Raw genomic sequence first — 13,134 nt, 5'->3', positions numbered from 1 at the left:
TTTAACATTAATTTTTAGGTTCTTAAAAGCATATCTATGCTCATGGGTTGGTTCTTGGATACCATTTTGTCATCTAAGAGTATGAATTTAAGGAAACTTCTCAAAGTTTCTGAAAAAAAAAAAAAAAAAAAAAAAAAATATATATATATATATAATAGACCCAGCAATCTCTTTAGGCCTCGTCTTTTGAGTTAAAATGAGCCCAATTTTAACTGCTGTAAATCATTTAAAAATGTTCTATCATTTCATTTAGAAAAGGATCCAAAGTCCAGTAACTTTCCAAGTATTCAGTCTCAGTTGCCATTATAAGACTAGGTAATTCCACCATAACTTCCATAGTATTTGACAAAATATAAGGCAATTTACAAAATCTTGACTTGTGTACTCTGAGCACACAGCACCAGTTAGAAAGCTGCTAGCATACTGTAGAGGTTCTCATGCAGTGACTATGATGCACTTGCACCCAAATAAAGATTTATAAATTTACCATTTAAACAATGCTGTTATGCTGCACTATCTCCAAAATTCTTAGATCTGCATCAAGTCTATAGCTCTGTAAACATCTCACCATTAAGTTTCCAAATTATTCAATTTCAATTTTATCCCAAGTTGAAATCTGACCACAAATGATTTAGGATTGCAGCTTCCAAATTTGGCCTTGACTAGTTTTGAAATGCTTTGGGACACAGCAGGATTGCTAAATATTTTGTAGGGAAAACAGGAAGGGGAGAAAAAATTTAGCTCATTAAGCTACCTGACACACATTGTTCTGTCTTACACTTACATGTCCCCTCAATTTGTATGAAAGAACAGAGCTATTAACTGGAAGTCAGGACAACAGGACAGAGCTGCAGCAAAAGCTTATCCTATCAGACAATCAACAAACTTTTAACGATTCTAATAGTACATATACAAAACGTCACTAGATTCTTCAAATTCCTGACACCACCATGTGTATTTACAAAAACCATAAAGCTTGGGTTTAGGAGAATTGTTATCTTTAAAAAATTTCAAATGCCAAGGCAAAAAAATCTCAGCTATAACCTCTTTTGGGCACTAAAAAGGAAACATTAACAGCTAGCATTAATGATTACCACAATTTATTTCAGAATCAAACTAGTGGACGACTGATGCACATAAATAGGCAAAGGTGACAAGCTTTAGATTTTATTATAATTTACTTGAATGAGATTCATTTCCTCAGACTAGCTTAATTCTCCTTAGCTATAAAATGATCATATCTTTGGCCTGGGGTCAGGAGAAGATAGAAGAGGCATTATTGTCTCAAAATGTGTAAGAGGTCTTTCTCCTGGAAAAGACCCCAAGGCCTCCATTGCACTTTTATTTGAATGTAATTATTTGGGGCAAATGTCCCAAGGGTTGATATTTCCCAATTTTAATCTGAGGTCATAATAAGACAAGTAACAAAACAGTATTTGGGATGTTCTTACCCCCTTATCATCAAGACTCACTGCCTCCCATCATCAATATTTATTGAGCATTTACAGTGTACTAGGCACAATAGAACATACAGAAAACATTGTCCCTGCTCTTGAGGAGCTTACATTCTAAATGGAAAAAAACCAAACATCTCTTTTAAAATGGCATTTTTGTTTGGTGTTTTCTGCAATGTGTTGAGGAAATAGTCTGTAAGGTGAACTTGGGTATAACTTAGCCCCATCATTATTAAACAGAGAAAGAGGATTTTAAAGGCAGACAAAAGACCACTTGGGATAGGTGGGTTTACAGGGAGATAAACACTCTTCATCAACTAAGGAGAGATTTGCTGCAGTAAATAGGATGAGGGAAATAGTTTGTGGGAGGCAAGCAAAGGAAAGCAGGGTATCCGTAGACACTGAGTGGAGCCAGAAAGATCATGCGGCCTTTATTCCAAGTACATGGCCATCAAATAGGAATGGTTGGTGACAAGACAGAAGGCTAAAAAAGGGAATCCTGTACACCGGACAAATAGAATAAAGGATCAAAATTGAAGGCAGGGTATAAGAGTATCAAGAAATTCTTAAAAACAAAAGAGTTGGAAGCACAAAACTTAGTTAATGCTACCCAATGTCATGATGGGCCAAGAATATTGTGACTTCCTAAGTTAGAAAAGGCTGTATACCAAAAATTTCAAATGGAACACATTATTTTTTTCCAATCAATCCCCCCACCTCTGAAAAAAAAAAAAAAAACAAAAAAATAAGAACAAAAAAAGAAACCTGAAACTTTTTTTCAGGGGGGAGGGGGGAAATATGGGACATGGCTGCAAACAGTAGTAGAATTAGTAGTATTTTGTTGATAAACTTTGTATTTAAACTTGATAAAAGCCCATTAGCTGCCAAAAGGGAATAGGAATAAATGTCCAAAAATGTACAATTTTCCTTTAGTGAAGTTTCAGAACCAAAAGACTAATTTACATGAAAAGCTTGTAGAGAAAGTAGTTGTAAAGTCCATTCATAAAACTTTTATTCCACTTACATGAACTTAATACACGTGTTCTTAACAATTATGCTTGAATTGTTCATGAAAATTCCATAAGACATTAAACAAAGCTAGCCATCATCTTGAGTTATTTCCCTGTTAACTATTTTTACAGCACATGCATGTTAGGCAAGTATCAAAAAAAAAAAAATCACAAAAGCAAAAAAAACCTAAAAAAGTTAAATACATGGGGTTTTTGTTTGACTGCTATGCTTGATATACATGAAATAATGGATACCAAGCAATTCTTTTTTACTGCATCTTTACTTGTACATTTGTTCTTAGATTGCCTAAAACATTTAAATACAAATAAAATGAGTGTAGCAAAAATAATGAAAGCAAACAGCAGGTAACTTTACATATAATGGAATGTGAACCGTATCTGCCCTTAACCGAGTAAACTGGATCACAACTTTGTCTCAAGGAACACTTTTCCGCAGCTGTAGGCAAAGGTATTAAGTATTCCACAAATACACACGTTCTAACATGTAATATCTGTGGGATATCCATTTTTACTACAGCCTTGTAAGTGCTCCAAACCTTAAAGTACCCACAGTAACTACACCTTTGACGGAACCAATTATCCCTTAAATTCCCCACCAGGACAAACCAATATGTAGGCAGTTTTCTTTGCTTAGACATGGAAGCAGTTTTAACACTGGCCCTTGTGAAGCCACAATGTACCCAAAGTACTATGCCAAACATTAATAACTTGTATAAAAATTCCACATCCCCATATTGGCCACCTCAAGATGAAAACAGATTAACTTTCTAAATGTTAACTGGCTCTACTCCCCTAATATTAAACATAAAAACCACATGGGAAATATAGAAATTCAAACAGAAGTAACATAAACCTGTCATAAATCGTAAACAAAAAACTATTTGTGGGACAGCATGGATGACAAATGGTCTACTGTGTAAATTTTAGAATGAGGCAGACAAAAGTTGGAAGGCCGGTTAATTCTCCCCTCCTTCTCCTGCTTCAGCTTCATCTCCTTGGGTATCCGATGTCCACAACTAGTAAAAGAAGGAGAACATTTTTCAGCGTGTTTTGGCTTAGAAAAAATTTGTACACATTACCAAGATACCAGAATGTAAAATATATCCATGGTTTTGTTGAGTGATTTTGGGAGAAAAAAAAAAGCAGTACTGATTATAGCTTCAAGATACGTCAATATAATACATTCACTTTCTCCCTAATATTTTGTAAGCATAGGCAGCATTATCTTCAAATAACAGATACAGGAAACTCTTGTTATTGACATAAAAGAAAGTAAAAAAAAGAGAAAGTAATCATATAAGTGCTACAATATACTAAAGTATCAGGAGTTCTCAGAGTATCAGGTTGTTCTGATTAGCCCCAATATGAGAATGATGTGTGCAAATTTAGTGCAACTAAACCAGAATCATCTACTTTGGCTCATGCTCAAGTTGACTACTTTCCCTGGTGGAGCTTATTATTAGACTCCTACTCCCAAGAGAATCCCACATGCCATGAAATTCAAGAGCCAGGATCCAGTCTGAACTAAAAAGTACAAAGTAAAATTTTCTGACATTTTTAGCTTAGAAAACCATCTTTGTGTATTAGCATGAATCTTAAAAGAACTAAAAACTAAAGTCCCGCAGGGGTAAGACTATGAACTCTGTTAATCTGTTTTCACAAAGGTTAGTTTTTCAACAATTTTTTTAGTTTTTAAAATTACTTTAGTTGCTTCAATATTAAACCTTTTTTAACAGTCCTATTTCTCTTTAGCAATAAAAGATTAATTCAAGACAATCTTCCATTTTATATTGCATATACATAAAAGATGGGGGGGGGGGAAGATTTTTTAATCCTTCAAGTTACACACCTTAGTTTTAGTTATTATGGAATAACAGCCTATTTAATATCTAACGATAACAGGTGATTGATTCTACCAAGGCTCAGAACTTGATTTTCTTAAATTGTTTTTATCGTACGTTACTCATGATATACTGATACTAAAATTCATCTGGTATTAGGTCAGGACCTCTCAAAAAGTGATGGCAAGAGCTACTACAGCGCAATGTCCAATCTTTTAAAATGATAACTAATCATCACTTCAAACCACAAACACACAAAAAAAGTTAATATTAAAATTAGCAAACTGAAGTGCTTTTTCACTTGACATAGATAAAAAAATTCATTTTGTAAGAAACTAGAACAGTCTCTTGGCTGAAAATCTAAGTATATGGGTAGCTCCCAATTATAATTACAAGTATTATAATAATGTTCAAATAAAAGTCTTTGTTGAGAATAATCTAGAATATAGAACTGGTTCACAGAAAACTGTAGTGGACTGGAATAAAATAGGAAGTAGTAAAAGGTATACCATACATGGTATAGTTCCCAAGAAAAATGACCATATGAAAAGCTAACAAAAACAATAGCACAGGACTATAATCCCCACCCCTATCTGTTTACTTGGCACATAGCAGGTATCTGATAGATGATTCACCTAAGTCTCAATACTTCAACTTTAACATTTATTGGAAGGAGAATGGGAAAACCTTTAGGACTAAAGAGTCGTATTAACTAACTGCAATGTGTTATTTTATTTGGATCCCAATTCAAATAGAGACAAAAATTTTAACACTATTTAGGTATTTAACATTATTAAGGAGTTACTATCAATTTGTGTGTGCACACATGCATGTGTGATAATGGTAGTGTGGCCCTTTCTTTAATTTGGAGCATACCAAGGTCAATCATGACCTTCCCTAACAAGTCATTTTTTACTAAGAGTTTGGCAAAACAAATTTCTATTTGAGTCTGTAGAGTATCTAAAATTTAACTGTATTTTCAAAACCCACCATCATATCTATAGAATGTGGAGCTAACATGGGCAAGAAAAACACTTTTTAAAAAAGATTTATTTATGCATATAAGAACTGGGGTACAGGCCAGAGGTGCAGGGGGTGAGAGCATCCACCAGAGACAGTGTGGGGAACAGAACAGGCAGATTGACTGAAATACACTGCTGAGGGGTGTAGCGGGTGAGTCAAGAAGGTCTGCTGTGCCATGTGGGTAGCTCCCTGGCCAGCGATCGAACTCATGCTGCAGTGGCTGTCAACAGCTTCATAGGTTGCGCCTTAACCCCTTGTGCCACCAAGGAGGCCCAGAAAAACCCTTTTTAATGGAATTTAAACATTAAGATAACTTCAGGCTGTAAGTATTATAATCTAAATCCTTTGTGACTAAAATGGAAAAAAATGGAATCACCCAGATTCAAGTGGGAAAAATGACATGTGTAATCAAAAGTCCAAAATCAGGCCTCTCTGGTGGCACAGGGTTTTAGTCTCAGCACTATCACCACTGCTGCCTGAGTCAATCTCCTGCCAGGGAGCTAACCCATATATGTTACAGCAGACCTCTCCTGTCTAGCCTGCTACTCCCCTTAGCAGTGCATTTGAGACAGTCTGCCTATTCTGCTCCCCACTCTGTCTCTGCTGAATCCTCTCTCAACCCCCACACCTCTAGCCTATACCCCAGTTCTATGCACAAATAATTCTTAAAAAAAAAAGTCCAAAATCATGGATTAAAACATTATTTTAAAAATTAAAGGAATAGGGCCTCCCCGGTGGCGCAGCGGTTGAGCGCTGGGTTGCGAAGCTGCCTGCAGCCTCTGCAGTGCCGGTTCAATCCCCGGCTATCGGAGGAGGGTCCCACATGGCGTGCAGACCTCTCCTGCCGCCCGCTGCTCCCCTCAGCAGTGTACTTCGGTCCTTCTGCCTGCTCTGCTCCCCGCTCTGACTCTGGTGAATTCTCTCACCCTCCTGCGCTTCTGACTGTACCCAGTGCATGTATAAATAAAACAAACAAACAAAAAAAAAACAAATAAATAAATAAAACATGCCTCTATAAAAAAAAAAATTTAAAAAAAATAAAAAAATAAAAATTAAAGGAATACACATACAACTAATTAAAGTGTACATTTTTAGTCCTTGGTATATTTCAGTGTCTGTACAATGCCTTTTCTATATTTATAACATCAGGTAGGGTTTTACATTTATGAAAACCAGAAACAGTACTTGCAGTAATCTATAAAACAACAACCTTTTTAACCACATTAACCATTTAATGATATATTATGTACTTACTGTCAAGTTGTCTCTCAGTAATTGCATTATTAGTGTGCTGTCTTTGTATGACTCTTCACTTAATGTATCAAGTTCAGCAATGGCTTCATCAAAAGCCTATGAGGAAATAGTACATTAATCATTCAAATAATAAAAATTTCTAAAATTTCCATGTAAAAAATGAAATACATACTGTCTTTGCAAGAGAGCAAGCTTTCTCTGGGGAGTTCAGAATCTCATAATAGAACACAGAGAAGTTAAGGGCCAGACCCAATCTGATAGGATGTGTTGGTTGCATTTCCTTTTTGCTGATTTCAAAAGCTTCCTGGTAAGCTTGTTGTGACTGATCCACAATCCCTAAAAAACAAAATACATTTATAAAAGCTTATGCTGGGCCTCCCCTGGTGGCGCAGCGGCTAAGAGCTGGGCTGCGAAGCTGCCAGCAGCCTCTGCAGCACTGGTTCGATCCCCAGCTACTGGCGAGGGTCCCACATGGCACGCAGACCTCTCCTGCCGCCCACTGCTCCCCTCAGCAGTGTATTTCATCAGTCTGCCTTTTCTGCTCCCCACTCTGGCTCTGGTGAATCCTCTCACCCTCCCGCACTTCTGACTATACCCAGTGCTTGTATAAAATAAATCTTAAAAAAAAAAAAAAGCTTATGCTTCATCTTCACCACTCAAATCAAACCTTTAACATCTAATGCTAACATCTGAAACATTAAGCTATAGCAAACTAAATGAGATGCTCAGATTTAAAAATCAGGCTTCTCTTGGGACAATACACCAGCAATTGGTAAACACAACAATTTTTCATAATTAGTTTGCAATGTTGTACAGAGTTGTGCTGTGACCACTATTGCTTAAAATAGTGAGAAACATCCCCTACCCATAAAATTTGCTTTTCAAAAGCATACATTTCAGAATATCAGTATTAGGCAGCAGATATACAATCTTAGGACTAAAAAAAAAAATCAGTGTTCTTCAAGCAGTGCTCTAAAGCAATTAAAAGACAACCAAAAAAATTGTTCACGCTTTAGTAACCGTCTACTTCTGCACTAAGTCGTTTCATACGAGTTTAACATGTTGGAAAAAAGCATATCTTTGGGCATCCCTGGTGGCACAAAGGGTTAAGAACAGCACTGAGAAGCTATCTGCAGCCTCTGCAGCACAAGTTCAATCCCTAGCCGCCCAGGGAGCTATCTACATAGCGCAGCAGACCTCTCCTGTCCTGCCCGCTGCTCCCCTCAGTAATGTATTTCAGTCAGTCTGCCTGTTTGTTCCCCACTCTGCTCTCTGGTGAATTCTCTCACCCCCAGCACCTCTGGCCTGTACCCCAGTTCTCGTATGCATAAATAAACAAATCTTGAAAAAAGCATACCTTTCTTGTCATCACCAGCAGCAACCTCAGCCAAGTAACGGTAGTAGTCTCCTTTCATTTTCAAATAGAAGACTTTGCTCTCTGCTTGGGAAGCATTAGGGATCAAGAACTTTTCCAAAAGAGACTTGGGAAGAAAAGAAACCATTGTAAGAATAAGGTATTTATGGAACTGAATCAATCTGTATTTAAGAGCACACCACAATCTCATTTCTAAAAATTTAATAACCATTCCCTGACAATACAACAATTGTTGAATTCAGTAGATGCTTATGAATTTGTTGTCTCAAACCAAATGTTTTGTTCAGCAATACTTCAAATTTAAAGTTAGTCCTCAGTTTTTCACTTATGGACGATACATTTGTACAATGGTTATCCAAAATGCTATATATTTACATGTTGCTAAAGACTGCATGTGCCAATTAATATGAAAAGCACAGTAACTGATACTTTCTAACAATTTAGCAAACTTTCCATTTTCGAGGAAATCATGACATTAAAATGGAAGGAACGTAAGTGAACTTTTGGGGAAGATGTCAACTTAAACATAAACCAGTAATTTAAGACACTACAAGAGTCCATGCAGATTAAGTAGAGCACAATTAATGTCATGTTATGAACTGTAATTCAAGGGCCTCCCCTGGTGGGGCAGCGGTTGAGCGCTGGGCTGCAAGGCTGCCCACAGACTCTATAGCGCCGGTTCATTCCCTAGCCGCCAGCGAGGGTACCCCCCCCAACACACACACAAAAAAACCAACTATAATTCAAGTAGTATTTCACAACAGGTAAATGTAATATTTTTCCTAAGTTAAGATAGTTGTAGGATTTCGAAAATTACAGATCTGACTAATAGACTTTTAATCTTACATATTTTAAGCTATTAAATAGATACGTTTACAGATATAACCTCGGACAACAGATAATTCAGACATACATAGCACAATTGTGGTATGTTCCAATTCTGTTTAAAACTAAAACATTTCAATCTAATTTAAATCCCAACTTATTAATAGTATTCCACGATCAATTTAAAACAGAAGTTGTGATGATCATAGTAGAGGTAGGAGACACAATAGTGACATCTTTCCTTTTAAATTAGGGAAGAATAATAATTCAAGTGATAAAATTTAGCCATATTTTAAAAACCTAATCTCACCAACCTTTCCTCTTAAGATACTCTAAGGGCCTTCCCTGATGGCACAAGGTTAAGTCTCAGCACTATGAAGTTATCAGCAACCACTGCAACACGAGTTTGATACCTGTCCAGGGAGCTAACCCACATGGCAGATCTCTTCTGTCACACCCGCTGCTCCCCTCAGCAGTATATTTCAGTAAATCTGCATGTTCTGTTCCCATTGTCTCTGGTGAATCCTCTCACCCCCTCCCATCTCTGACCTACACTCCACCCCAGATCTTGTATGCATAAATAAATAAAATAAAAATCTTGAAAAAAAAAAAAAAAAAAAAAAAGAAGATACTCTTAAGCATCAAGGTGGAAGTCATTTTTCAACTAGACTGAGCCCCAAATAAATCAATTTTTGTAAGGAGTACCTAATTCTGGTTTCTACTCTTTCGGTAGTCACCCAATAGTTTAGTCTATGTAGCACCTACTTACATGCAAAAGTTTGGGAAATGTTTTTAAATAATTATTGAACTTTGCACGTTCATCCCATTATGGTACAATGGTGGGTGTGTGAGCAAGCTTTAATCCAGCTTCTCCCCTACTACAAATTTACAGATACCCAGATGGAAGGCCAAGTTGCACTATATTGTAGAAAGGGGCTGGAGGTGAGAAGCCAAGCTGAAATGTATTCTGGTTAGCCAATATTTGAAACCACTGACTTGAAATCAGAATGTTTTTATTAGGATAAAATCTTTATTACAAGCATACCCTTCATACTCAAAAATCTCTCAACTTCAAGTGTTTTGTCCTGACCATGCTGCTTTAACACCTATTGTAGTTCTTTGGGAATCTGACCCTGAAATAGCAGAAGATAGTCTCATTTAGAATAAGTGGAAGTTTTTCTACTTAAGAAACAAATGCCCAGCCCTTTAAAACTCTGTATCTAATACAAAATGTGTAATACACCCAACTATGGAAGATGGTATAGTGTAACGGCTTTGAAGTCACTTTATGTATAAACTGATAATCCACACTTTTAAGGGTTAAGTCGATTTCTGATTAGCCTGGTCAAAGGTAAGAATGAAAAAGACGGGCTTCCCCAGTGGCACAGCGATTGAGCGCTGGGTTGCGAAGCTGCCGGCAGCCTCTGCAGCGCCGGTTCGATCCCCGGCTGCTCCCCGGCCACCAGGCGAGGGTCCCACATGGCACGCAGACCTCTCCTGCCGCCCGCTGCTCCCCTCAGCAGTGTACTTCGGTCCTTCTGCCTGCTCTGCTCCCTGCTCTGGCTCTGGTGAATTCTCTCACCCTCCTGCACTTCTGACTGTACCCAGTGCTTGTATAAATAAATAAATAAATAAATAAATAAATATTAAAAAAAAAAAAAAAAGAATGAAAAAGACTATTTTTTACATTTGCAAACACTCTAAAGCCACCATGCACTGAGAATATAATGCTGAACGAGAAACAGTTTTAACTTTATGGGTAAGAAGTCTAAGTAGGTAATACAACCCAAAACTAAGAATACTACCTAATCATGTCCTTCACTTAACAATGACTAACCCACCATGTATGTAAAGATGAAAGCCACAAATATGCAATTAGCAAAGGGTCAATCACTGAAGATAAAACTTTAAGGAACACACCAGATAATTTGTGTAAGTTATTTAGGCAAGGTGTCACTATATATTACAAGAATAAATAATCCATATTTTATAAGCAGTAACTTCGGTAACCCTAAAAATATTTTCTTTTAGGCCTAGGTTAATTTTACTGAGAATTAAATTAGCAATTAAACACCTATTCTCTCAAGGTGAGCACTGATTTAGCCATACCAGCTGATTAAAACAACCATTAATCAGAACCTTCAAATAACAAAAAGGTTGAGAACAGGCGTCAGGATGCTTACTGATCTAATGACAGTCCAAAAGGACCATGTGTCACAAGCAGTGGCGAATGCGTCAGGTAAAATGCCGACTCTAAATTGGGAAAGCAAACTCAAACTGTATATGTTAAATATGTACAATTCTTTTTGTATCAATTATACTTCAAAAACATTATCAAAAAAATAAGAGGCTGAGAAATACTTTTATCTATCAAATCTTCTGATGATATAAAGCTAGGAACCTTGAGTATTTAAAAAAAAAAAAGCGAGAGAGACTGGATTGAAGATTAAAAGGGCTAACACTGGTTCAAAAAAGCTAACTATACAAGGGAATTTCAGTAGACTTGTTTCTAAAAATGGCCTCCACCAATATCCCAGCCATCCCCATTCATGGATGCCATTTCTCTTCCTGCCAAAGAGATGGAACTTATTTTTGCTTTCTCCTCAGTCTGGGCTAACTCTGCTCATTTGATTTGACCAACAGAATGAGCTGGAAGATTACTGCTCTAGTTCTGGACCTAAGACTGGCAGCTTCCCCATTTGCTCTCATGGAGTCCTGAGGTAGCCATGTTTTAAAAAAAAAAAAAAAACCACTGATGAAAAGAAATGCCAAGTCAGCCCCAGCTGAACTCCCAGGTGAATGGAGCAATGAGTGACCCAGCTACCATATGAAGAACTGTCCAACAGATTCTAACCAGGCCACAGAATCACAAGAAAGAATACATTATTTCCAGTCACTAAGTTTTGATTGTCATGCAGCAACAGACAACTGAGAATAATTAACATTTTAGTAACATATGTTTTTGACACATACTATGCACTTTATATGGACTATTTCATTTGATATACTTCTGTAACATTTGCTATGTGGCAGAAACTACAGTTAATCTCCATCTTAGAGAAGACAGTAGGGCCCCAGCAATGTAATGAGATGTGCTAGTGAATGTATAACTAATGAAGGTGTAACTCCAACTAGGAAATCTGCCCTATACGAACATTAAGCCACAGTTTCTCTGCCTATGCCTCAATACGGTGATGTGCATATTGAAAAGGATAATGTGGTCCCGAGATATATTAGGAACCATAGTTAAAGAAAAGATTTAATTCTATACTGTGTTGGTGAGATCAAATCTAGAGTATATTTCTTTAAAAATGTATCAAGGGCCTCCCTGGTGGCACAAGGGGTTAAGACGTAGCATTGTGAAATTATCCACAGCCACGCAGCATGAGTTCTATCTCCGGCCAGGGCAGCTGACCAAGACTGTCTCGCCTGCTGCTCCCCCCAGCAGTGTATTTCAGCAGATTTGCCTGTTCTGCTCCCCACTCTGACTCTGGTGAATCCTTCCCCTCTCCCCCACCGCATCTCCTGCCTGAGCCCCAGCTCTTGTATGCATAAATAAGTATTTAAAAAAATATACTACTGGGCAGGCAGTTGAGCGCCGCGCTGTGAAGCTGTCCGCAGCCTCTGCAGCGCCAGTTCAATCCCGGCTGACCGGCGAGGGTCCCACATGTCACGGCAGACCTCTCCTGTCTCGCCGGCTGCTCCTCTCAGCAGTGTATTTCGTCAGTCTGCCTGTTCTGTTTCCCCACTCTGTCTCTGGTGAATCCTCTCACCCTCCCACACATCTGGCCTGTACCCGGTTCTTGTATAAAATAAACAAATAAATCTTTAAAAAAATTAAAAAATAAAAAAATATACCAAGACAGGCACTACACAAAAGGGAGAATATCCAGAAAGCGAACAAGAATAGTGAGGAGACTGTCATGAAGACAGAATGAACTGAATGAGATGCATGACTAAGAATGAAAATGAGATGAATGAATCCAAAAGACTAAATTTTCCAAGGGCAGATTTCTAAATATGAAAAAAATTTATGGGAGTGGTTCCAACTAGGAACAAACCACCTAAGTCAGTTTCATTATTCCTACAGTGATTTTAAAGAGAAATAATTTCATTTGGATGTTTTGTATAAATTCATTATGGTAATTTGTCCAAAGAAGGAAAGCTAAATGTTGTAGAAGTCAAAAATTAAGAGGCAAATAAATGTAAAAAAAAGATCAAGACGGAAAAAGGAAGGGTTAGAAGAGTAGGATTAGGAGATAGCACTCTATCAAAAAGCAGTAGTGAGGGCCTCCCCGGTGGCGCAGCGGTTGAGCGCTGGGTTGCAAAGC

At 37.5% G+C, this 13,134-nt stretch overlaps 1 protein-coding gene across 2 annotated transcripts in view; it reads right to left on the bottom strand.

Annotated features, from left to right (window-relative positions):
- Positions 1-2,445: 2,445 nt before the first annotated feature.
- YWHAZ (tyrosine 3-monooxygenase/tryptophan 5-monooxygenase activation protein zeta) overlaps positions 2,446-13,134 on the bottom strand; it is a 31,092-nt gene continuing 20,403 nt past the window's right edge. For both annotated transcript variants that reach the window (XM_037503195.2, XM_037503188.2), the window contains exons 3-6: positions 7,961-8,084; positions 6,776-6,939; positions 6,604-6,699; positions 2,446-3,501 (exon numbers count right to left, since the gene is read on the bottom strand). In XM_037503195.2, coding sequence (XP_037359092.1) covers positions 3,442-3,501; positions 6,604-6,699; positions 6,776-6,939; positions 7,961-8,084 — 444 coding nt within the window. In that variant the 3' untranslated portion in view covers positions 2,446-3,441. The remainder of the gene's footprint in view (positions 3,502-6,603; positions 6,700-6,775; positions 6,940-7,960; positions 8,085-13,134) is intronic.

This window comes from Talpa occidentalis, unplaced genomic scaffold (genome assembly GCF_014898055.3).
Source record: "Talpa occidentalis isolate TD23 unplaced genomic scaffold, MPIMG_talOcc4v2.1, whole genome shotgun sequence".
NCBI lineage: Eukaryota > Metazoa > Chordata > Mammalia > Eulipotyphla > Talpidae > Talpa > Talpa occidentalis.
Note: the sequence above shows the minus strand (reverse complement) of the source record. Positions and strands in the feature narration are given on the sequence as shown.